Source organism: Diachasma alloeum, unplaced genomic scaffold (genome assembly GCF_001412515.2).
Source record: "Diachasma alloeum isolate Michigan unplaced genomic scaffold, Dall2.0 Dall_scaffold_00374, whole genome shotgun sequence".
Classification (NCBI taxonomy): domain Eukaryota; kingdom Metazoa; phylum Arthropoda; class Insecta; order Hymenoptera; family Braconidae; genus Diachasma; species Diachasma alloeum.
This window is the reverse complement of record NW_021680513.1, coordinates 200,411-226,092: the sequence shown is the minus strand read 5'-3', so window position 1 is coordinate 226,092 and position 25,682 is coordinate 200,411. Positions and strand designations below refer to the sequence as shown.

At 39.6% G+C, this 25,682-nt stretch overlaps 2 protein-coding genes and 1 long non-coding RNA gene across 3 annotated transcripts in view; 2 read left to right on the top strand and 1 right to left on the bottom strand.

Moving 5' to 3' along the window:
• The window catches only part of LOC107041722 (acetylcholinesterase), a 159,825-nt gene that overhangs the window by 3,555 nt on the left and 130,588 nt on the right, over nucleotides 1-25,682 (top strand). The window lies entirely within an intron of this gene.
• Nucleotides 10,736-11,815, top strand: LOC107041723. Its single transcript, XM_015262410.1, has 2 exons — nucleotides 10,736-11,389; nucleotides 11,478-11,815. The coding sequence occupies exons 1-2, from the start codon at nucleotides 10,917-10,919 to the stop codon at nucleotides 11,674-11,676; spliced, it is 672 nt and encodes a 223-aa protein (XP_015117896.1). The 5' UTR covers nucleotides 10,736-10,916; the 3' UTR covers nucleotides 11,677-11,815.
• On the bottom strand, nucleotides 12,175-12,893 carry LOC107041724. Its single transcript, XR_001461089.1, has 2 exons — nucleotides 12,401-12,893; nucleotides 12,175-12,330 (listed from the first exon to the last, which is right to left on the bottom strand). It is a non-coding gene; the product is annotated as an uncharacterized LOC107041724 (long non-coding RNA).

Here is a 25,682-nt window from a genome sequence, read left to right as displayed (position 1 = left end):
CTCTCTCTCTCTCTCTCTCTCTCTCTCTCTCTCTCTCTCTCTCTCTCTCTCTCTCGCAATAGTAGGCAAGTTAAGCTCCTCAACTCGTGTTTTAGAGAGCATCACACACCCCACCAAAGATCCAATACAGTGTGTGCATTAGCGTTTTACACATGATATGCAAACGTCGGTTTATGTGTATGTGCTAGGGTCAATCGTTGCTAGTCCCTCTGCCGCACTGCAGGCCAGAATAGTCGGATGATACGAAACAGTTTCCCAAGCTATTTATACTCAACCCCTCCCCCCCTCCTATTTACCTTTCATCTCTCTCTCATCGGGTTTATTTATTCTCTCATCATCAGGCAACTTCTGCACGTAACTCCCTATTTCCATAATTTTTTCATGATCTCTCTTGCTCTCATCATCTCGGGGAATTCCCTGGAGTTACCTGAGCATAAATACAAGGTGAATGAGAGGTCAGCTCTTCACCCCCCTCCCCATGTCCCTCACCCTCTCACTTCGAAATGTTGAGAAGCAGTATTTAAAAAAAATCGTATATAACCCGGGCATTTAAATAGATACACAGAGTGCAGGCCTCGTGCACACACAAGTTTTCATCAGTTGTGTGGATTTTATATACGTCGAAAAGTCAGTGAGGAAATGGGTCTCGGTGTCTGGCTCGGTACCACTGCCCGAGAGAGGCGCTACCACCACCCCCTATTTCACCTTCTCCGCGAGTTGGTTTTTTTCCACGTTACCCCCCCCCCCCATTCCCTCACTCACTCCTTCGTCTTCCCAACCGCACACCGGGTTTCGAGGTGAACTCGTGCAACGTCGAAATTGACTTTGACTCCATTCAGATACCCCATTTCTTCTCTAACCACTCCACCTCCTTCCCCTACCGCCCCCCAACGCCGTCTCCCCCTTTTGATTTATTACCCTCTTTGTATCGCAAATGTACAAATGTACGCATTGCGCTTCCTCCGCTCCGTCTTTTTTCCTTATCTTTTTTTATTTGAGAAGGAAAACGAGAGGTTGGCGAATGATAAGGAGTGGGTGAGAGTGCGGTGGGACGGGTGGGGGATTCAGGATGGGGGGATGAAAAGAATGGACATGAAAATTTGAGGTTAATCGTACTGCAGATACATTGCGGCTTTGAGGTTCCTCCTAACCTCTTCCGCCACGTATTCCACCCCGTACAATCTCACCCCCTCGTTTTACGGTACGTGGCCGCAAATTTGTCGGTACTTTGTCCCTATTATCGTTTTCAACCGCCCCTCTCCTCTCTGCACACCGCAGGGTAGTTCCGTGTGAAACTGCGGTTCACAGCAAAAGGGTTGGGGGGGGGGGGGGAGGTAGAAGTGTGTATGAAGGAGTATGAGAGATTTCTCGTTATCAACAACGACCTATCCACCGGTTTGATGCACTGCTGGACATTATCAGCGATGGGAAGGGGTAGGATTTCGTAGAATTTTATCTAGTGATTTTCCAGTCATTTCACTCGATTGAGTGGATGTTCAATCGTGCGATTAAACGATTGAAGTGTTATGATTTTTCAAAAGAAAATACTTGATGTTTTGTTGTTTTTTATTTGGTATTTGGCATTTGCCAGGTGAAAGGTCAATTTCAAGCACATGTCGATATCAAATCACGTTGTTGTGCATTTGTTGTGCAATTTTATTCTGCCTATTATCCCTGTTTTCATTCGCTCTGGATTCATTCCTGCGTGACCTCGATAAAATGTTTTTTTTAAGGGTTGAATAGAAATTGTCAACGCGGAATCACCAGGTTATCTCGGTATTTTCTTATCAGTGACATAATGTCAACCATCATTTTTTTCGGATAGTAACGTGAGTAACAATAACGGAGGGGACAGAGAAAAATACACGCCACAAGTTTTATATGCAAGTCATGTATGTTTCACAATATGCTCCAGTTCTACTGCGACGAAAATTCGACCTTGGCCGATCGAGATACCCCCCGGTGAGTGAGAGAGAGAGAGAGAGAGAGAGAGAGAGAGAGAGAGAGAGAGAGAGANGAGAGAGAGAGAGAGAGAGAGAGAGAGAGAGAGAGAGAGAGAGAGAGAGAGAGAGAGAGAGGGTGGTGAGGTGGAAAGAGAATGCACTGGGAGTACACCCTGTCATAATTTTCATGATATCGCTCACATGGTGTGCTATTGCAACCCTCTCTCTCACTCTTTGCAATCGAGAGAAATTTTCGACGGTCAATTATTATCTGACCTCGGGCCGTTTATCATTCTTCGCAATAAAAAAGTTATAAAATGTGGCCCTCTCGCCTCTCTATGACACACTCATGAAACTCTTCTATCCAGTAGCCCTCCCACGTAGGAAATGCCAGTGTTGGAGAAACGGGCCAAGCCTGGCACAAGCCTGGGCTTGCTAAGTCTGGTTCGGCCATCCCTGGGGACCAGGGCTTGAGTCTCGGGGGAAGGGCGGATAACCGAGCCTTGGTTGACAGATCTGGCCCTGCCTTGGCCGGACATTGGCATGCCGGAGCTCGATAACCAAGCCTCAGCCAGCGGTGGCCCGGAGCTTGGTCATTGGGCTCCAGCCGTTGGTGTAACTGTAAGGGTTAAGTCGTAAGGGTGAGATGATGAGAATGGAATCATAGGGGTGGAATCATAAGGGTAAAATCTGAAGAGTAAAATTGTAAGGGTCAAATCGCAATAATGGAAAGGGGCGANCATTGGGCTCCAGCCGTTGGTGTAACTGTAAGGGTTAAGTCGTAAGGGTGAGATGATGAGAATGGAATCATAGAGGTGGAATCATAAGGGTAAAATGTTAAGGANTATTACGAAAAGAAGAAGAATCGTCATTCAACATTAATCCTAATTGTTACAATCATTATTGCAATCAATAATAATAATTATTATTATTCATTATTGAATTAATTTACCGATTAAACTATAGTTGAATCACTTAATATTTCTCTCAACTGAATAATAAGACATTCAAGTCCAAAAAAACCGAGATGGAATTAATATGGAAGATTTGAAGTAGAGGTTTTACGAATTGCGCGGTAGACTAGTGGTTAGGGCGTCGGATTAGTAGTCGTGAGGTCGTGGGTTCGAGCCCACGTTAGGGGGTAATATTTTAAGTTAACAAAATCGGTTTTTCAGCGATGATTGCGTTAGGGTTTGGTAGGTAGGGCACAATCAATACTAAAAATCATCCTAAAAAATGTTAATTATTTTGTTTTTGTTATTATTGATAATTGCCATGAACAGTTTGGCAGCCAGTGCGGCACCAGTCGCATGCCGGTATTGATTTTTTTTCCTCGTTGAACCTATTACGAATGCTGAGGAGTAATATTAAATTACTTGTATTTCAATCACCCATATTATCATATTCATGTAATTAAGTAATGTTTAATTGAGCCTGGCCAACGACTGGCAATCAACGCTGGGCCGAGATGGGCGCCCAGACCTGGCCCGATGTTATCATTCCAGGTTTCAACCAAGTCCGGCGCGGTCCCGGTTGAGGAACGGGTCCCGAAGTTCGGCAGGCCGGCCACCGGGCTTGGGCCAAGCTCGGCCCATTCGTTTTTTCGTACGTGGGGTGGGCTCCGGAAACTGCAGCTACAGCTGTCGCAATTAGAAAAACAACAATGTAGAGAAATGAAAAAAGTGGAGGGCAAAACAAAATAAATTTTTATTGGTATTTTTTTTTGGCAATTGTAGAGAGTTGACGTTTGATGTTTGGCTGGTTTTTGTTGTCACGGGTCGAGGGTATACGCTTGTGAAGCGAGAAGATTGGAGTGAGTAAAAGCGGGAAGGGTAGTTTGACGAGAAACGGAAGAGGGTTGGGGTGAGATGGGTGCTCGAAAGGGTACTAGAGAGTTAGAGTGAGAGCGGCGAAAAGGGCGAGGGGGTGAGAACCGAGGGAATATGTATCGTCGGTATATCGGCGAGAGTTATGGATGGCTCGTCGGCACGCTAACCCAGTGACACCTCTAGGTCACCCGTTACACCGAACTCGATGGTGCAATGGTGGAGCAGCGGGGGGGGNGGGGGGGGGGTGGAACTCTTCTCGTATGGGCCGCTATCGCATGTTCGCGTGATTCCCGCTTATATCCATCCATCTGCCCTGAGACACTCCTCAGAGCTCACCCACTCACAACTACCTTCACTCTGCATACTTTTTGAATTGCCATCTTTCCGCTTGGCAAACAGCAGGAGAGAAAATGCACGAAGAGGACAAATCGGTGGAGTGGGAATATTATTCTTGGTTTAGGGGTTATTAGGAGTGGGTGAAAAGGGCCCTGTGTGGGGAGATGTTTAAGGGGAATCCTATACTGTTGGAAAATTTTTGATATTTCGGGGACAAGGGCATCCGAGTGGAATATCAAATCATGCTAGAATTGATTGATTGATGTTTAATAACTGTACATTATGTTGTATAAAGTAAACAATGACATGAGTCATAAAGCAGGAAATAGAATCAAAAAAGAAATAAACATGAAATTCAGTAGCGAAGCGGTAAAACGATCCAAGTCGACTTACCCACGAACGAAAAAACGAATGGGCCGAGCTTGGCCCAAGCCCGGTGGCCGGCCTGCCGAACTTCGGGACCCGTTCCTCAACCGGGACCGCGCCGGACTTGGTTGAAACCTGGAATGATAACATCGGGCCAGGTCTGGGCGCGCATCTCGGCCCAGCGTTGATTGCCAGTCGTTCGCCAGGCTCAATTAAACATTACTTAATTACATGAATATGACAATATGGGTGATTGAAATACAAGTAATTTAATATTACTCCTCAACATTCGTAATAGGTTCAACGAGGAAAAAAAATCAATACCGGCATGTGACTGGTGCCGCACTGGCTGCCAAACTATTCATGGCAATTATCAATAATAACAAAAACAAAATAATTAACACTTTTTAGGATGATTTTTAGTATTCATTGTGCCCTACCTACCAAACCCTAACGCAATCATCGCTGAAAAACCGATTTTGTTAACTTAAAATATTACCCCCTAACGTGGGCTCGAACCCACGACCTCACGACTACTAATCCGACGCCCTAACCACTAGTCTACCGCGCAATTCGTAAAACCTCTACTTCAAATCGTCCATATTAATTCCATCTCGGTTTTTTTCGACTTGAATGTTTTATTATTCAGTTGATAGAAATATTCAGTGATTCAACTACAGTTTAATCGGTAAATTAATTCAATAATGAATAATAATAATTATTATTATTAATTACAATAATAATTGTAACAATTAGGATTACTGTTGAATGACGATTCTTCTTCTTTTCGTAATAATTAGCGAGTAACATGTGACTTCAACACCTACAATGTCACCATTTTTTTACGATTACACCCTTAACATTTTACCCTCAAGTTTCCACCCTTAACATTCAACCCTCAGAATGTCAGCCTTATAATTTTTTCGCCCCTTTCCATTATTGCGATTTGACCCTTACAATTTTACTCTTCAGATTTTACCCTTATGATTCCACCCCTATGATTCCATTCTCATCATCTCACCCTTACGGCTTAACCCTTACAGTTATACCAACGGCTGGAGCTCAATGACCAAGCTCCGGGCCACCGCTGGTTGAGGCTTGGTTATCGAGGTCCGGCATGCCAATGTCCGGCCAAGGCAGGGCCAGATCTGTCAACCAAGGCTCGGTTACCCGCCCTTCTCCCGAGACTCAAGCCCTGGTCCCCAGGGATGGCCGAACCTCGGTCCAAGCCTGGGCGCCCAGACTTGGCAAGCCCAGGCTTGTGCCAGGCTTGGCCCGTTTCTCCAACACTGGCATTTCGTACGTGGGTTAGCCGACAATTGCACTAATTAGAAAAACTACCTTATGTAGGTGATTGTACATCGTTAGCACTTGATAGTACATGCGAAAATTTCGTTATTAGAATCATTAATTAGCTGTAATTAATTTATTAATTTCTCACATGATACTGGCCGACAAAAAAATTAAAATTGTTCATTTAATATAAAAAATGACTCTATTTCATTACAAATCGTTTGTAGATTGCGAATTTCATAATTTGGTTGTTTGTACATGCATTCTTAATTAATTAACTGCATATAACCAATCGTCATTTATCCCCACCAAGCGGTTACCTTCTGGGCGGTCTCTGTATTATCGACGATTACATTTACTCCGTTAAATTTTATCATATAATACGTATGCTAGCTGGAGTAATTCAATTTTTGATGTTATTCGAACAGTGATAAATTCTACAGCATCGAAATTATTGAACGGGTAATCTTCAGTCGCAATTACATTTGTGCGGTAGGTGAAAACACCTAGCAATTACGAGGGATAATCGCTATTGAATTTATCGCATCAACGGAGTGGTAAAAGGAGTGAAAATGTACTCTTGGAAGCCGTATTCATTTTGGAGCACTGTCAAGTATTTCCCCTTGCATTTTCGAAATAATTATGCAATTTCGATTGTGTCAATCGTAACAATCTTCCTCATATCGTTGAACTTTGCGGAAATCGCTGTACATTCAAAGGGGAAAGGAGTTTTGAAGCAGTGGGCTGTCTCATGGAATGATACGAGTAACTCCCGGTTATCTAACTATGAGAGTGACTATTTGTACCCAAAGCGATTTTTTCGCATTAAACTTTCAAAAATCACACCGGGTACAAATATTCATTCCGAACTACTATGACTGTAACTGACACAGCGCGATGGAAATTATGATGTTTTACAGAGGAGCGAAGGATTTATAACGAATCTCGAAGGGCCAGACTTTTACAAACTCTCGCACTGAAGAAAATATCAAGGACTATGGACCATCACCACCTCTCTTGTATCAATACATTCGAAAATAAAATCTTGATAATCGACTGGAAAAAAGTTGGAAAGAAAAAAGTTGAATCGTTCAAGGTGAGTCAATTCACGATAAATATCCCGAAAGGACCCATCAGAGTCAAATTGTCTAAAACATTCTTTGCAGGTCAGCTGGATGAATGATGGTTGGGGGTATTATTTATTAATGTACACATTGATAATGGATTTAGGCTCCATATACGTGCACTTATGTAAGTGAATTTATATGGATGAATTTTTACTCGTCATTGACTCGTCAATGTAATGAGTCCTTTGATTGGCATGGGCATTTTATGTTTAATCTCATTATTAAATAAAAAAATTTCTTTTACCTGTTGTCACCAAACACACCATTCATTCCCTTCCCAAACACTATATACTTCTACAAATGCAATTTCAATACTGTTTCTCCATTTGTGCTGGTTAATGACATGGGTTGGGATTCTTAGTTATTCTAGTTATTCTTAATTATTGTAGTTCTAACCTCAAATTGAATATTTAACGATGACATTTGAGCTGAGTTCTTAGAATTTTCAAAATATTCATTTCACCACGACGGAAATTAATATATTAGAAACACTTGATGTTCGGTCCTAGTGATTAAAAATACTGACATCGCTTTCACTAAAAACAGTCGAATCGAGTATTGGATTTCTATGAAATTGGATTTACGATTAACTGTAGATCTTTCATCGTAGGAATAAAATTTGACGATGATTCGAGAATTTATTGTTTTGTAATTAGTGATGGTGATTTCCGTCACTTCTGGAAACTTAACCCTGAAAGAGCGGGACACAGGACGAGGGGTCGAGGCAGAACGACAGAACAACTGTTGATTCAACAGACAGCATGTGGTCTGTGTTCTTTTTCACATTGTGATTGTCGTATTTGTTGTCGTGTGCGGTGATAATTTATTGTTAATTTTTTCTCCATAAGATAAATATTTGGGTAATAATATATTGCATCCTTTATATCTAGAAGGTGATTTTATCATATTTAACAGGTTATAATTTTCAGGTGTACCAAGACCACTTTGCAATATGCCGCAGAATAGTGTTGTACCAAAGGATGAGGCAATTGCAGCGGTTGAGGAACACATAAATTATTTTTTAACGAATGATTTACCCAGGAGTAATGCCGAAGTTTGGAAATTGATGAGTGCTAATTGTTGTCAAAAGAATTGGACTGCACTCTCGGTATACTAATGTCACTCAAGACAGACGTGGAATATTGAGTATTGCCCGAGTCAATAAAAACGTTGAGGTACCGCTTGAAGCTCCTAATGTATCTATTAATGAGACCATTGGGGATAATTCGAGAGGAGAGATAATTTGTGATGAGACTGTCTCTGAAGTTGATGAGAATGAAACCACGTTCGAGTTGATCTTGACATCCAAAATTTGGAACAAGATTAAGCCTGTCAAGTCTAAAGGAGGTAGAACTACAAATACTTTAAAGCCAAAAGTATGGACAAATACGATTGCTGATCTGTTTCAACGAGAATTCAGGCTGCCCTGTGCTTTTGCTTTGAAACGGGCAGTCGTTTGTGTGTCTCCCAACAGAAAACACTACCTCACAATCGTTGGTCATTGCTTAGACAAGGATTGTGGCAACCGATTTCGGGGAATCGCCGATGATGAGCCCTGTTCCATCACAGGAGAGTTGAAATTATTGATTAGGACTCGAGACACATATGGTACGAAGCATGCACCTGTAGCTCGTCCATGCAATGGGGAAAAAAGAATGGAAGTTGGTAGGAGAGCATTAGCGGAAGGTTCTTATAATGCAAGAAATGCCATGATCCGGGAAACAACGAGGAAGGGGGAACCTGTAGCACCAACTGTCCCTTCATCGGATGTTATCCGTCATTGTAAGCAGGACTTTATTCGGGTGGACCACGAGTTGGAGAGACAGAAAAATAAAAGCCCAATACATGTAATTGAAGAGCTCCAGTGGCAAAAACCTTATTACGGGACTATCACGCATGTCTCGTCATGTCCATTCACAGTTGTCTATGCTTCTGATGCTCAGGTTGCCTCCTATAAGCAATACTGTCGTATTAATCGAGGAAAGGCAGTAATCAGCATTGATTCTACCGGGAGTCTCGTCCGAAAAATAGATCGACCCGGAGGTCTGAAATCTGGACACATCTTCTTATTCTCTATTGTGATAAATTTCTCGAAAACCATTCTTTCTGTTTGTCAGATGATATCAGAGTGTCAAGAGTGGGAAGCTGTGATACAAATGCTCGGAGCATTTGTTCGACGAGCTGCCATTAAACCTAAAAGATGTATCTCTGATGCTTCCAAAACCCTCTTCCTCGCTGAGTCAATAGCGTTCAATGGCTGCACAACAAGCCAATATCTGGAGAGATTATTCATTGCAGTGAAAACAAATACACTGTCTCCTCGAACTATGGACACCTTCATGTTTTCTGACGTTGCTCATTTCATTTACGCCGCAACAAAATGGAAAATATTTCAAAATTTGCAATTACCAGCGGTGAAAGATTTCTTCATTCGAGCCTTGGCTATGATGGTAGACTGTCAACAGTTGGAGGACTTCAAGAAGTTATTTTATCTTACATGCTTAGTAGCTCTTCAAAGCTATGAAGATTGTCAAGTGCGATCACCTTTCGCTGCCACTGTCCAAGATGCACGTTTGCAGCTGCAGAATTTCATGGCGACCCATCCTCTGGATGAAAATGGATTTGCACAGTTCAAAGACATGCAGAAACTCGAAGAGTTTAGTCCTGACGTTACTATCGAAGAAGAGCATGATAGTCCTCAACTCACTGGTTTCATTGATCAAATAATCGCCTCTGCTCGAAATGTCATTACAGAGGGCAATAACTTAAACGTCTATTGTCTTCCAGATTTGATAAAAGATTTGAGACGAGTTGGGAGAGAATTTTTACTGTGGACTGCTGTTGGGAATCCTTTTTACATGGGTCATCATAGTTCCAGTTCTGCAGAGGCACACTTCAGTATTCTGAAGAATAAAGTCTTCAAGAATAACGGATTACCACAGCGTGCAGACAATTTTCTCATTGTTCACACTAAAGCTCTCCTAGCAGAACAACTGAACTTTGACTCAAATCTGAAACATTTCCTGAATCAAGATCAGAATATCTCTAGTCCCTTAGTCAAAGATCTTCCGCTGAAGCGAAATAATTGTGCCGCAGATAATCCACCTAAAAGCAAAATGAACCAGGAGAAGGGAAATTTCCCAGAGGATATACATGAGCCTATGGTTCAGAGCGGGATAATAAGTCCAGAAGATTATCAGAATAATCATTTATCCAAAAGGAGGAAGACAGCTGCGGAGGAAGAATCGATTGATGAAAAGTTATCAAAAGGCAAAATAGTTCTGAGCGATACGTCAGATGACGATGAGCAATTCTGCAGAGAAAATTGGAGAGGTAAAGGTGCACCTTATTACTTCTTAAATACCGAGAAACATGAGAAGAGTGAAGTGGGTAGAATTGATGAAACTGAGAAAGCCGAGAAGCGTCGTGAGTCCAAGGGGTATGGATCTGAGATCAGTGCATATTGTCAGGAAGTTGTGGTTGGTGACTCTGATGCGATGGAGAATACAATTCCACATAATAGTCTGGGGATTGACAGTGAACTCCTTGCAGACCATCTTGTCATGTTTAGCTCATCTAAAATGGATGAATTTCCTGATGTCGAAGTGAATAGTCGTGACTTCGACGCAGGAACTGTCTTCAATTCAACAACAGCAGAAGGGGAGGTAATTAACTCACAACTGAGCACAGAGGATTTTCGAAATGTTTTACTAGAGCATGATTACATTGATATACCACCACCGAAACAATCACCTCAAATGAAAAAATCCCAGGCGAAATATTTCCGCACTTGTCCGGAAATCCACTACTGTGATCCTAGGGTGAAGAAGACGAGGGTTAAACCACATTTACTACCACATTCCAGCAAGTGTGGTTCTGTTATGATCGATGCCAGGACATACGTTCTTCAAAATACGTGTGCCTTTGATTCACTTGTTCAAATTCTTTATACGGCTTCTTTGGACCATGGACCCTATCGCGAATTTCTATAAGCCTCGATAAGCTCATTAGCCAAATTTGTTATGAATTTCCTGGTGAAGGGTGCATGTAGAGAGATTTATACCCAGAGAGCACAACTATTACTACCCCTGTTTCCTCCGAAACCTAACGAAGCATCCTTGGTTCCTATCATTAATGCTCACGGGAATCCGCTGCTCTCATGGAAGCGGTTGATGTCTGAGGATCCTAGCATTATAAGGAATATTGATTGCCCGAATCCTAAGTGTGAAGCGGTAAAACAGCGTAAGGTGTTTACATGGTTCCCTGACATTCAATTAGTCAAACGCTATGGATTCAAGAACTTACAGAACGCGTTAAGATATCACAAAACTCTGTGGAATATTAGATGTTCTTGCGGCGGATCCAGGCGCGAAGAGCAAATTTCTAACTTTCATATTTTTTTGGAGCTTGATGTCCGAGTGGCACCGACCGATCCTGCTCAAACATGCAAACTCTATGACATTCCTGAAATTCTGACATTCAATCGTGAATATAGGTATTATGCGATTTGTTTTATACTCATGTGGATTTTTTATTCGTTGATAATTGATGATTGGAATTATTGGAACAATGGCTTTTTTCAGACTAGCTGGTATCATTGCTTATGACGTTAAGACTGATCACTATAAAGCCTATTGCTGTCGACGTCCTGGAAGCGACGGATCAATCTCCTCGTGCTGGGAACATCATAATGGACTTGCTAGTAAAGTGATACCTGTCCGAGGGAATCCAGAAATTCAACCGGAGTGTGCGATTTATGTCATGGCTCCGGATAGACGATGATTTGAAGGCTCATCAAGATCTCAGTTTTTTACCTCACCAAAGTTCATAGTTATATCAAAACTTTATTTGTAATAATATCATTATTACTGGATGTTATTTGTTGAAGGAGAAAATATATTAAAAGTCATTTGTATCGATACATGACTGAGTCGATGACATTCACCTAATCTTTGTATGCATGTTCCTCAGAAGAGAGCAATTACAGTGAATTTTTGTTTAATTTATTAATAAAAATTCAGTTGGAAGGTCAAAGACCTGTGAAGCCTGTTCTAGAAGACTAGAAAGTGATTTGTTGATTTTTTCTTCCTCAATCACTCGCTTCTAAAAGGAACAAATAGTTACCAAAACTGATCAATTAATTGGGTGGAATCGAAACTAGAAGCACCTTTTCGTTCGTAGAGAAATCTTCATTCTGCTTAGAATTTACATTCTCATGTCTTTTAAATTATCTTATAAGGAAGAAAAATATATCTCAGGTTAATCTCGTGAAGGTGACAATTGATTTTAAAAATCAAGTATTTATTCTGAAGCTTTTTCTATATTTTCTTTGGCTTCATTACAGCGCTACATTCAATCATCTATCACGAACACATTTAAACTCTTCATCCTTCTTTTCCTGTTTTCGACTCTGCTTCTACGCTTGTGGGTATTTTTCTGCAATAAAAAAAAACATTCAGTCGATGTTCAATGAGAATTCAATGATGAGGGAAAAATATAACCCTACGTGAACGTTTAATGATCTAATCCAGGAGTGATGGGGAGGTTTCAGTTGTGAATCTTTTCAGCTATCAAATATATTTCTATATTTTCACAACTACAACTTATCTGAATGACTTTGACACATCAGAGTTCCACATGCCATATGGTGATTACTCATTTTGTAAACACGTGAAGTCAATTTCCAGGAGCTATTTTGAAACCTCAGATATATTTGGACCTTATCATACTATTTGACGACTAGTCGCAAACACTGCAGTGTGAAAATCATCTTAATGTTCAACTAACAATTGACAGTACATATAACCTATGAATTGTACGAATGTGAGTTCGATTTTTCTTGTTGCACCCATAGGCGTTCTCACTCTGACAATTAAATTTTTATGCTGTTCAATAATGTTGAATTCATCCATTTATAGGTGGAAATTAATAATTATACACAATAATTGTTTATAGTGGCAATTGGACCGCTTGACACATGCAAATTATATATCTGAGGATCTGACAGATGTGATCGTCGATAATACAGAGACCGCCCAGAAGGTAACCGCTTGGTGGGGATGAATGACGATTGGTTATATGCAGTTAATTAATTAACAATGCATGTACAAACGACCAAATTATGAAATTCGCAATCTGCAAACGATTTGCAATGAAATAGAGTCATTTTTTACATTAAATGAACAATTTTAATTTTTTTGTCGGCCAGTAACATGTGAGAAATTAATAAATTAATTACAGCTAATTAATGATTCTACTAACGAAATTTTCGCATGTACTATCAAGTACTAACGATGTACAATCACCTACATAAGGTAGTTTTTCTAATTAGTGTAATTGTCGGCTAAGTACCCGGGGGTACCGAATTCGGCGGCAGGTCTCGTTTTTCGTTAGGCATGCCGAATAGGGTATACCTCATCTGGCTCTCATAAGGCCCAGATAAGGCATACCAAATCCGGCTTCACCGCATCTCCACCGAATTCGGTGCGAGCCTCTTGTATTGTCAGGCATGCCGAATAGGGTATACCTCATCTGGCTCTCATAAGGCCCAGATAAGGCATACCAAATCCGGCTTCACCGCATCTCCACCGAATTCGGTGCGAGCCTCTTGTATTGTCAGGCATGCCGAATAGGACTATACCTCATGTGGTTCTCATAAGACCCAGATACCCCATCTAGCCTTCGCCGAATTCGGTGCGAGTCTCGTTTTTCGTTAGGCATGCCCCATCTGGCCAGCCGAACCCGACTTACACAAATAGGAAGAATATTCTTCTCATCGTAGACCCCCCCCCTCAAATTTGTTTTAGGTTCAGTCGGCCATTAGGATTGCACATTCCTCCCATGTAACCAAGATAATTGCCTTACTTTTTTTTGCTAATCCATCCTCAGTATCCGTCTATACTCATCATTATATTCTTCATTGACCTCACTTGATCCTCGAGATTCTATTTTTCAACCCTTCAGCTTGACCCTTATGATCGTTTCACCCTTGAATAGGGTGTTTTCATCACTTATGTTCCATCTTAGGACTAGTGGACACTGATAAAATCCTAGCCGATTGCCGAATGTCTACCGAACGTCTGTCAAAAGTAGGAGGGGCAGGGGGGGGGGTGAATTTATAATTGGTAATATCATATCAAACTATTTAAATGTCGAAAAACATGATGAAAATATGTATGTGCAGGCGAGCGTGGTTTATATAGACAGTACGAATTTCAAAATGCACGAATAGCGCGGTAGGCTAGTTGGCTAAGGCGTAGGATTAGTAATCTGTAGGTCCCGGGTTCGAAACCAGTCATGGGTGGAATATTTTAGGTTAAAAAAATCGGTTTCTTAGCTATAAATAGGTTAGGGAGTCAAGAGTGATAAACAACAGATGATCAATTTTGATAGCATATAATTGTTTTCTTTTTTTTACATTATTAAGAATGATCGCGGATAATCGAATCATCCATGTGTATTTTGTAACGAGATTTTCTCGTTACGATAAACTGTTTTACCAACACGAAAACCAATGAGTCAAGAATGGTTAGAGTGAGGGACAGAGAGAGAGAGAGAGTGACATCTAGCGCCAGCTGAAGAAGCTGAGCGAGAGATTAGAGCGATATCGAACGGCAGTTTAAGAGAACTGCGCGTGAGGTGAATAGACCAATCAAATAATGCCAAGAGGCGTGGTTTGGGTGAAACCATGCTTCTGAACATTATAGAGAGGCTGTCGATACCCTGTCGCCTTATCTAGAAACTCGCCCAGCTGTGTTTGGGGGAAACGGGCCAACGTACTGGCGTTCCAACTGGGCGATTCTAGAGGCGCTATCGACTTAGACTAGGGACCAACGGCTAGGTGAGAGGACTAGCGCCCCCTCGATTGCCGTTGAGCTGATTGGTGGTGGTGGGGTAACGGATGACCCACCGCCGCTGAGATGTTCAGACTAGGGGGAGAAGGCCCTAGGAAATTTCGAGACAGTCCGTGACAGGCACTGGAGTCGAGCGGATGTAAATCGGCTGGTCCTCGACGACGGTTGCAAGTGGCATTAGTCCATTCTGGATTATGGGGGTCCGTTGTGAGGACAAGGTCCGGAACAGCGAGAGAATGGGACGCTTCGGGGTCCCAAACAGAAGGACCGAATTGCTTTGAGGACGTGGAGTGTTTTAATTCCATGTTCTCAGGGATCCATCACTTCGGACGAAAGAAGTGGTGTTGGCGTGGATCCGTGGGCCAGGAGTTAGGCCGACTCCTGGAGGCCCGATCGCACGTACCTCCACGACGAGTACTCTGGGTGTTGGCCCGCGGTGATAGTGCGTTTACCGAACATTGAGGTTGAGTTGGGGTGGACACAGGTGGGTGAGAACAAGTCTCCGGATACCTGGGTCGCCTGCCTCTCAGTGTTCGGCGCTCCGAGAAGTGAGAAGGATTCGCAAATGATGGTCGACTTCTCCAGAGCTGAGCCACTCTGGAGAGGAAAGGAATACGTCCAAGGAATGGAAACATCCTCGGCGAAAAATACATGGAGGAATGGCTCCTGGAAGATACGCTTGATCGAAGTTTCTCGGCTGAAAAGACGAGGATCGATCGAGTGAAATACTCCTAGTATGGTGGACCTCGCCCACTCTACCGTTTTACACTGATGCTGGCTCGGCATTGTTAGCCCCGCCACGAAAAGTCCTCAGGGTAGACGAGTTAACCTCTGAGGCCGGTTTACCGTTGGATTTTCCGTGAAAATCCAGCTGGCGCCCGACTTAATTGAGCGATAGAGGAGATGCCCAAAATAGTTTGGGATATTTGCTGGTGTAGCACCGGCAAAAATCCCTTACAATATATATAAAATTAACAACATATATGAAATTATTGAACCGGTGTCATTTAAAAATTTTCGGAGCAATTTTGAGAGTGGCGATTGAAAGAGCAATAATTGATGATAAATTACCAATACGATTAATAATCATTTTAATTGGCCCCTACGACTCGGCTTCCATACGGCAACCATGATCCGGCCCGAACGTGAAATTCGCGTAACGCGCCTCATCTGGGCCGGACTCGGTTGACCACGCCAGCACCGAACGTCAGGCTCGGGATGCCGCATCAGGGCCGAAGGGTTTGCCGAGTCAAATTTCTAGTCCGGTGGGTCCCCAAAGAACAGACTATCCAGTTAGTGTAGAGATGAGTGGTTCAGGACGTGTCCTTGGGTGATTTTCTCCGAATCTCGGATAGGAGAGTTCTCCCCCACTCTGTTTTATCGTTGAGCACTGTGAGCGTGTAGGAATGGTCCGCTTAGTGGGGAGTTACGGAATAAAGATTGTAGAAGGGGAAAAACAACATAGCCTATGACTGTCAAATGAGAGCCGTCAAAAATAAAAATAAAAATGTAATGATTATAACTTTATTTGAAAAATGACAAGTACATTAACCCTTGATGTTTATAATACTAATTGGTATTACAACAATTGAGTTGAATTATAACTTTGTTTAAACTCAAAAAATACTCGACAACTATGACTCATAGGTCTAAATATTTAAACAAATATTATGATGAATCATATTTTAGTTGCATCTAAACTTCATTGCGGTGAGAAAATAACGAATTGTTCAAGTACATATTTCTTAATTGATAATATCACTCCTGTTAAATATTATTATGAGATGAGTGTTCTCAATGTTTGGCCTCGTTTGAAGAAATCAAACGATTGGATTACGTTATTAATTAAAAAAAAGAAAACGCTAAACGGTATAATTCAACAACAACGCAATATATTTATTCAATGAAACAGATAAACACTCAATACAATTTTACACGGATTCACTAAATTTGGATTATTAAATCGGAGGAAATTAGTTTATTTTTGGTTAAATGTTCACGAGTATCAAAAGGTTATGAGAACTTGTTGTAACACTTCGATAAAACTGAAGTGAGTGTTCGATTCGAAACATGCACTATTTCCTCGTTACAAGTAACTTAGAGACTAATTTTATTTTGACAAAACATGAACTTATACACAATTTGGTGTATGTATTGCCGAACGAATTGGGGCGGATGCACATTGGTGGATGAACGAGTGGGAGAAAATTCAAGGATTTGATTGGTTCGGCATCGTGGACAAATTGAGGAATGGAGTGGGAGGTAATAAGTGGTGACGAAGGAAAAAGAGATGATAGTTGCGGTCTTGCTTGAGCCGTAGGGGTCCGCACGACGCTCGTGGAACAATCACTGACCGTCATAAAAGACCACAATAAACGATGAAAATCAAACTGAGTGTAACAAAACTATTATTGAGTTGTGTATTTCGAAAGTAAAATGAAGAAATGATTTTGCTTAATCCTGGGGATTTCACGTTTCCAGTGACATTAACATTGAAATAATCCTCGGGATTTCACGATGAAGAAAAGAAAAATGAATGAATGCCTTCAGAAGGAAATAAAAATTAGTCAGTTTCGAAGGTTCAGAGTAATAAAGGAAAACATCTGCTGAGTTTTTCCCGAGTAAAAAATTCTGACAAGTATTCGAAAACGTACGATTCTCGGATAGAATTAAAATGAATAATCTACTATAATTATAAATGAATTTGAAAATCTTGAATATATAAATGGATAATAAGATATTACGAGAATCGTCGGTGACCGAACACTCAACTTTATTTAAACTTAAAAAATACTGGACACCTATGACTCATTGATTTAAATTTTTAAACAAATATTATGATGAATCACATTTTTGTTGCATATTTGAAATCGATTTGAGTAGAGACATGTTTACGTTTTTTGCCGGGTGTCGACATTTTTCCGTTTTTAGATGTTATGGTTGTCGGCAACACGTAGATGGGCCACTCAATTTATCTCGTTTGCGCAATTCTGAGCGCATGGCGTCATGGACAAGGATGTATAACATTCCACGAGTGGCGGAATGTTCTTCGAGGGAGGGCAGGCTCGGAGGGGAATTTTTGCGAATTGGAGAGTCGTCGAATTAGAGAGAATCTCCTGCAATTAATTCAAAATTTTTCATCATCGGCGAGAGAGGAAAATGCGACACGTATTAATTGAATGGGGGCTCTTATTTCATCGACAAATAATTTTTTTATATTTTCTTTCCATTACTTTCAAATTGCGTTCAAAGTCGATGGTTATAATAACGGTTGCAAAAACATATTGGCAATTACAGGTCATGGAATCATGGCAAATCGATTCTGAACGAATGAATGCTGGTCAAAAAATTCTTGAAAATCATTTTTTATGGAAATTTCTCAAGTTTTTTAAAATTTTGATAGAAATGACAAACTAAATTTGTTTCATATTTCTTCCCTCGCCTCTTCCCTCAACTACCAATTTTTATTTTTTCGGCGACATGTATCATTTTCACTATATCTGATAATCAACGTGATGGTCGGCCCCTTCCCATCCCAATAATAAAATTCTCTCATTTCATTTTGCCATTTTGGGGGCATTCAAATATTGCGGAGTCCTGTGGTAATTCGCATCGATGAGGGGAGGTCAGTTATAGTCGGTTATGATTTTGACGGTTTTTAAATACATGTTAGGTTCTTTTTTTTTCTGAGTTCCATATTTTTTTACCAACGGAATTTAAATATCCAGATTCCCGAATTCAATTCTCGTTATTTGTTTTTGAAAAAATTATCAATAAACAATCAAACATTCCACTTATCTGGTTGAATTTTTTTCCTCTTCCATATATGTAATTGTACAGGTGATAAGACGTGTAAAATTTCACCGTATTCGCAATAGTCCCATTGATAAAAATTCATACATTTACGATTTTTCAAGATATTTTACATCTTTTTCTGAACTTAATTCCAGTCGCGTTCCACGTAGCCCCATAAGTGATCTACTTTATTTACAGTGGATCAATAATCTCTTCAAATAATTGATTGAAACAAAAACAAGCAGGCGACCGGCGCTAATCGACAGAAGATATTTGACCGTTACTTTGTCTACTAGTTACATTCTTTTCTTTAATTTCTACCAATTACATTGGTAGTAGGCTTCCGAAGGGAAGCATGCCGGAAAATAAACGTGACGGTTTGTGACTTGTCAAGGAGACAGCTATAACTAGTGGCATTTTGTCGATTGGACGACATGGAAACTAAAAAAAAATCTTGCAAGTCAAATTCTACGACAAAAATACAATTCAANAAAAACAAAAAAACAGAGAAACGTAAATATCTCAAAAACTTTGAACGAAAGGGTATATATATTTTGATTGATCTACATAGCAGTCGCTGAGACAAGTATTTTGAAAAAAAAAAAATTTAATCCGTCCAGTAGTTACCAAGATATTTGACAAAATAGATGGTCAATAAAAGTTGAATATCTCGCGAACCACTTGGCCGATTTTCCCCATCTGAAATACGAACCGTTTATATCACAAATGCTAGCAGTGTACAAAATTTCAAGTCGCTATCTCTTTTTTTCATTGAGTTATTGTGCGTACAAGGTTTTCGGTGGAAAAACGAATACACGGCTATATCTCTAAACTCTGTATGAGTAATATATATGCTATGAGTGGCTTAGATAGAAGGCATTGAGATGAATATTTTGAAAAAAACCAAGTTGAAATCGGTGCAGTGGTTGGCGAGATATAGATCAAAAACGAAATAGAAACAAGTGGTTATATCTCGAGAACTACTGGACTGATCGAGCTGAAATGAAGCACCATAATGGGGCTCATTAATGGCTATCATGACACAAAATTTTAGATTTTTAGCTCCGAATTTCACCGTATTTATGTTCAATATTCTAAAAATAAAACCCGAAAAACGCGAATTTGCACATACACACATACAGACATGACCTTAAAAACATCATTTCTTCACGTTTCATGATATCTTGGACCATTTGCAATCAAAATTAGAAAATCGAAAAATCGACCAAAAACAATGCTTCCCTTCGGAAGCAAAAAACCAAGTGGGTATTTGTTCATGATTTTTCCTACTCTTCTATCTTGTTTTGCCCATAAATTAACAATATACTTCCGAATATTGCGCTTGTGACCACCATATGACCCCCATGATCCTTATTATGTTGATCCTTTTTCGTTCTTTTTTGTTCCTTATTATGGACCTTTTGACTAATTTTAAACATGTTTTTCATTGTTTTGATTTTTCATACGAAACACCTTAACTCGGCCGTTTATTTAATAAAAAATGATGGATCATTATGAATGAAATAATGTTGAAGCCACATGACGAGAAAAGTTGGCTAAAAATTAACTAGAAAATCATGACCATTTTTATTGCACGAAAGGTAATCGTGGAGCAAAATGTAATTCAGTGAAAAAATACCCATTTGTGGAAGATATGTTTCGATTCATTCGGTAAAAAACAACACATCTATGAATGTAAAAATTATCGTCCGGTACAGCAAAATTTTCAATACCGGTAGGTTTTTTTTTCTTGCACCCATCTGAAGGTCATGGGGACCGACGGAAGTAAAATTTCACCGAACGCGTTTGGTAAAAAATCGTTCTCCGTTACGGAAAAATTATACGCAATATTGAGCAATTATTCACGTTTCGTGTGATAATTTTAAATTATATATATGGGTGGTTTCATATATTTGTATACACGGAAAAAAATACTGAAATTGCGTATCAAATATATACTTGAGTCAAGTATATTATTCTTGATTCGAGTGTATAATATACTTGATCATTACATATTCGAATATATTATATACTCGAATGAAGAATAATATACTTGTGTCATGTTAGAAAATTTTACGTAATTAACAAGAATTCCAAATTAGTCAAAAATATAAATTTTATATAAATCAATGCAGGCAAATGAAAAAAGCTATTTGCATGCATCCGGTGTCGACTTTCTGCTCGGCAAAACTCATCGCTCGTGGGAACGCTGACTCGAAAATCGAGCAAAATTTAATAACGCTCCTTATATGGAAGCGAAAAACGAACAAACCCATGTGACCGCTTCAACTGAAAATTGCAAAATAATCAATTTACCCCATAGAGACAAAATCGACGATTTTCAAAGTCAGTCGCGTCTTAGATGCCAAAAGGGGCACACCAATTAGGCGAACTCCTCGGATAATCACGCGTTCGAAACTTCAGTATCAGAAAACCTGCCTGACGTACAAGTGATCAATTATCCGAGTAATCCCGAAATTTCTCACAATTATGCACACATTCGTAGTGTGATTTTCGGCGCGACGCGGTCGGCAAACTGCGAATTGTTTGCTACGTTTTTCGCAAAATATAAAGAAAAAGTGCATGGACATATAAGTGACGAGAAAAGACTCAAATCACAAAATTCATAAATTTAAAGATAAATAATATTAGGTGAAAATTCTGAAAGTTAAATCAAACAGTGAAAAACATAATATCAATAGGTCACCATTCGCCCAGAAAATTTTAAATTTTAATTAAGACAAAATTTCAATTATTGTGACAGAAACGGATAAAAATTAGGTTCAAAATTTTTACGCGCCAGGAAAGGCAGATCCTAATAAATTCCGCTCATCAGCAAAAAGTGAGTAAATGAGCAAAAAAATATAACAATAATTTGGCGTTAGAGTTCACATAGAAATTCCCCAAAATTCGAAGTAAAATCAATATCATCTTTGTTATAAATTAATTGGCAAAAATAAATAAGAAAACGATAAACGGTTATAAATAATTTAGCTGATGTTGTTAAAATCAAATTCTAAACCCATAAGAGTGTCTGTCATACGAATCTCGACGTAGCAAACAAAACTTATCTTTAATTTTAGTAAATTTATTGTAACAAGAATTTCAAACAAAATTAGAGTTAAAAATATATTCTGGTAAAAAGAAAAAGTTGAAAAGTCTACTATTTCTAATTTTCCCGTCTGGTCTATTTTCCTTTATATGTATTTTCAGATGCGCCTAGCGCTTCAAAGGTAGGAATCCGCTAAAATAAAAATATTATTTTATCCTGATAACAAGAAAATAAGTTATAACTTGTTCAATAATTAATTGAATTTGATATAAAAATTTTCCTGTTACCATACTTGCTTCAAGTATATTTTACACTCAATTGGCGGATGGGTATTTCAATTCAAAGATGATTGTTTTGTATCAGACCGGGTTATAGCAAGCCCTCTTAAGTGTAATATAAGGGTCAGGCACTAAGTGTCAGAATATTAGGGTCAAAATACACAGAGGAAAAATGTGGATTAACTTTAAAAAAAGTTTCTAAATTTTAGAAACCGTGGTTTCTAACCTTCAGTTTTCTAAAATGTAGAAAATTTTTCTAATTTTTGAGGATGGATTTCGCAAAGCGGGGTTTCGTAAAGATTGGTGTTTTATGAAAAGGTGAGTTATTGTTGGACAGGGCTCTTTTATAGGAGCTCTATTTGGGGAGGGGGGAGGTTGTACATCGAAAATTCAGTACAAGCCCCTTCTCCTGTAGATGACTTAGTTCGTCGGTGAGTTTTTCAAGGATATCTTCGAAACTAAGGGCGATAGCGAATTTTGACCTAAAAATTGGGGGGAGGGGGGGGTGTTATACATCGAGAATTCAATATAACTCCCTCCCCACGCTAGCGAATTTTCGCTGAAAATTGTGGGGGGATATAACATTCATTACCCCCCCCCCCTCCACAATTTTTCAGTAAAAAATCACCATCTCCCTTGGTTTCGGAAATATACTTTGTTCGATTTCATGGAACGAAATAGTATTCAAAAATCACTCTCTGCACAGCTCGACACATTTCAGTGTCACTACATAAAATTCCGAGGGGTTACTCACTCCCGAAATCATGGCGCCACTCCGCGATGAAATCAATTCGAAATCACATTGAAATCAAATGAAATGAGTGAAACCACCGAAATCACTGAAATCAAGTGATTTCAACTTTCCGAAATTGTTTTCGAAATCACCTCCGAAATCACCCTGACGTCGTTCGAAATCACTGAAATCAATCGTATTCAATGGGGCCAAAATCGAAAGTTGCTTGTATCGTGCAAATAGTAGTCCAGGATTTTGAGTTTGTCGCGCGTACCACTGACGATCATGAAATCTCGCACTCATCGCCAGATCGTTTTTTCTGAGAATCCCATATTTATTTGCCTCCATCCGCCTCAAGGTGGCTACACTGATCGGCACGAGACAACAGCGAGCTCGACGGCGAGTGCACGATACCTCAACCTAACCTTGTCTCGACCTAACCGGCGTATGTGGGTTGCTGTGTCGCGTTGACGCAGGTCAAATATTCCACGCATTTTTTGTGAAAATTAAAATATTCACTTAAGTGAGCTGGTTTCTCGCATTGAATTGAGGAAAATAATTGACTAGTCGGTAAGTACTCATTATTTAAATCGGATGTGTAGTTGTCGTAGAAATGCTATGAACAATTGAAATTTCAACCTAACCTCTCAATGTAAACATCCAAAGACTAACTTATCATTCCAATCTTTCATGTGACAAACGTTCATTTTTTTCCTAGTGTTGTACATGGAAATATTCGAATGTTTTTCTTTTCCTTTTAGTGGAGAAAATGGAGAAAATGAAGCGAACAATTTCTGGATGGCATTGGAGAATCATAGAGGAGTTAAACTTCCAGAGTACGTAAAAAATATCCTAACACACATGGATCATCCAATCGCATTCAAAGAGATAAATGACGAGGGAATTGCTGATTTGGAGGAATGGGCAAGAACAATGATGGGAGATTGTTTGAATGAAAACATGGATTTGAAGTTATACTACGGGGACTATTGGAGAAAACCTGAAGCCTTCAAATTTCAGTTTGGTGATCGACACCTTCTCGAAGATTTCGTCAAGACTATTAAGGAGAGAGGCCATGATTTCTGGAAAAAACCTGCAGTACCTACAGGTGATCGATCAAAAAATTCTTCTCTGAATTCAGAAATTCCTAGATCCAGAGTCCATTCGTTGTAGTTGCAGATGCGTCAGGGCATGAGTCGATTGTACGTAAATCCTCCATATGCTGGCTGTTGAATAAAGATTCTTCGAAACTCAGCAGTGACAGACTCCAGCGAGTGAGAGACGAGGAAATAGTCAAACGTATTAGTCATAATCATAAGAGTTCTTTGCAAAATAAAAATTATTTTGTGAAAAAATCTGAAATTATCAGTATAGGAGATTGGTGTTTGTTCAAAGAGGAGAAATATCCATCTTGTTTATTAGGATTTGTGCTTAACTTTGCTTATTCAGAGGGAAAAACTGCGAAGCAGAGAATTTTCGAGTGAGTACGCTCGTGTCAGTGGTAATAAAAAAGATATAGGGGTTCTTTGCCACTGGTATATTTTGGATAAGAGTATTAATTGTTTAACTATGCAACAAATGAGCGCACACGGCTATATCGATATAAAACAGTATCGCAGAACGATTTCTCCTCTGATCACCGACAATGGGCATCTGAAGCTCCATGAGAGTATTTTTAACGAAGTAAAAGAATATTTCTGATAATTCTAGGTAATTTAATTATAATTATAGTTATATAATTTGGGAAATCTGTGAAATACTTGATTTAATCTTTTCTTTGTAATAAAAAATTAGACTTGAGTATTTTTTGTGAATTATTTGGTGAGAGTGTGACAGAATACATTGTTTTTCATCTTTAATATTGCGATTGACTGAGTAAAATCCGATGAATTCGGTGCTTTTATCGAATTCTCAAGGCGAGCTTTGGAATAAGTTCAAGCTCATCTAGTCGGTATAGTTCGGTATGTAGATTTTTGAAATCCGAAATGGCCCGTCTTGCCCCACTTTTCCTTTATTAAAATTCATTTATCGTTATTTCAATGATTGCACTTTTTTCGAAATCTTTGATTTCGGATTGATGAAATCATTCGAAGTCAATTGTAATCGTGAAATCATTCCCCGGGACGCTTGAAATCATTGAAATAATTGATTTCGGAAATCTCGCCGAAATCCTTGGAATCAGAGCGGTAATCATCCGAAATCGATTTCATTTCGAAATCATGGTGTCACCAAATGGATGAGTGAGTAGCCCCTCGTAAAATTCTTTAGACTGAGGTAGATTCTGAGAACTGTGTTTCTATTACGTGGTGACCACATGACGAGCGACTACGAATACGATGAACAAAACATAGAACAAAGGACAAAGCGAAAATGCGTTCCAAGTGGTCTAATGTACTGGTCCTTTATTTCTGAAGTTAGTCTCCGACAGCCGGAGTTAAAGTAAAGATTAAGATGGGTGTTCTAGGTACGACTGAATAAAGAGTCACAGTCAAATTAAATTCACGAAGTTATTAATTCAATGCTACCCATAAATGCAGTATCCTTGAAAAACTCACCGACGAACTAAGTGGTCTGGAGGGGCTTGTACTGAATTTTCAATGTGCAACACCCCACCCCCCGAAATAGACCCCCTATAAAAATGCCCGCCCCCAACAATATTTCAACCTTTCACAAAACACCCCTCTTTACAAAACCCCTCTTTGCAAAATCCTTCTGAAAAAATGAAAAAATTTTCTAGATTTTAGAAAATATTTTTTCTGAAATTAAGTATTTTTCGGTTTAAAATTAATCCCAATTTTGATAATTAATTTTAAACGATTTTTTTTCTAAAACTTTTTTGTAAAGCGAATCCATTTTTTTCTTTGTGTAGTTTGAACCTAATATTCTGACCCTCTTTTTTTAACCTCCACTTTTTGAATCGAATCACGAATAACATACTTGCATTGTAACGACCGTAAAAATTCTAAGAGAATTAGAATTTAGAGAGAAAAAATTTCCGCTTCACCCAGCCGGGAATCGAACGTCATTCTCCCAGATACGCGCCGGGCACTCTTACCGACTAAGCTACCGGGAACCAC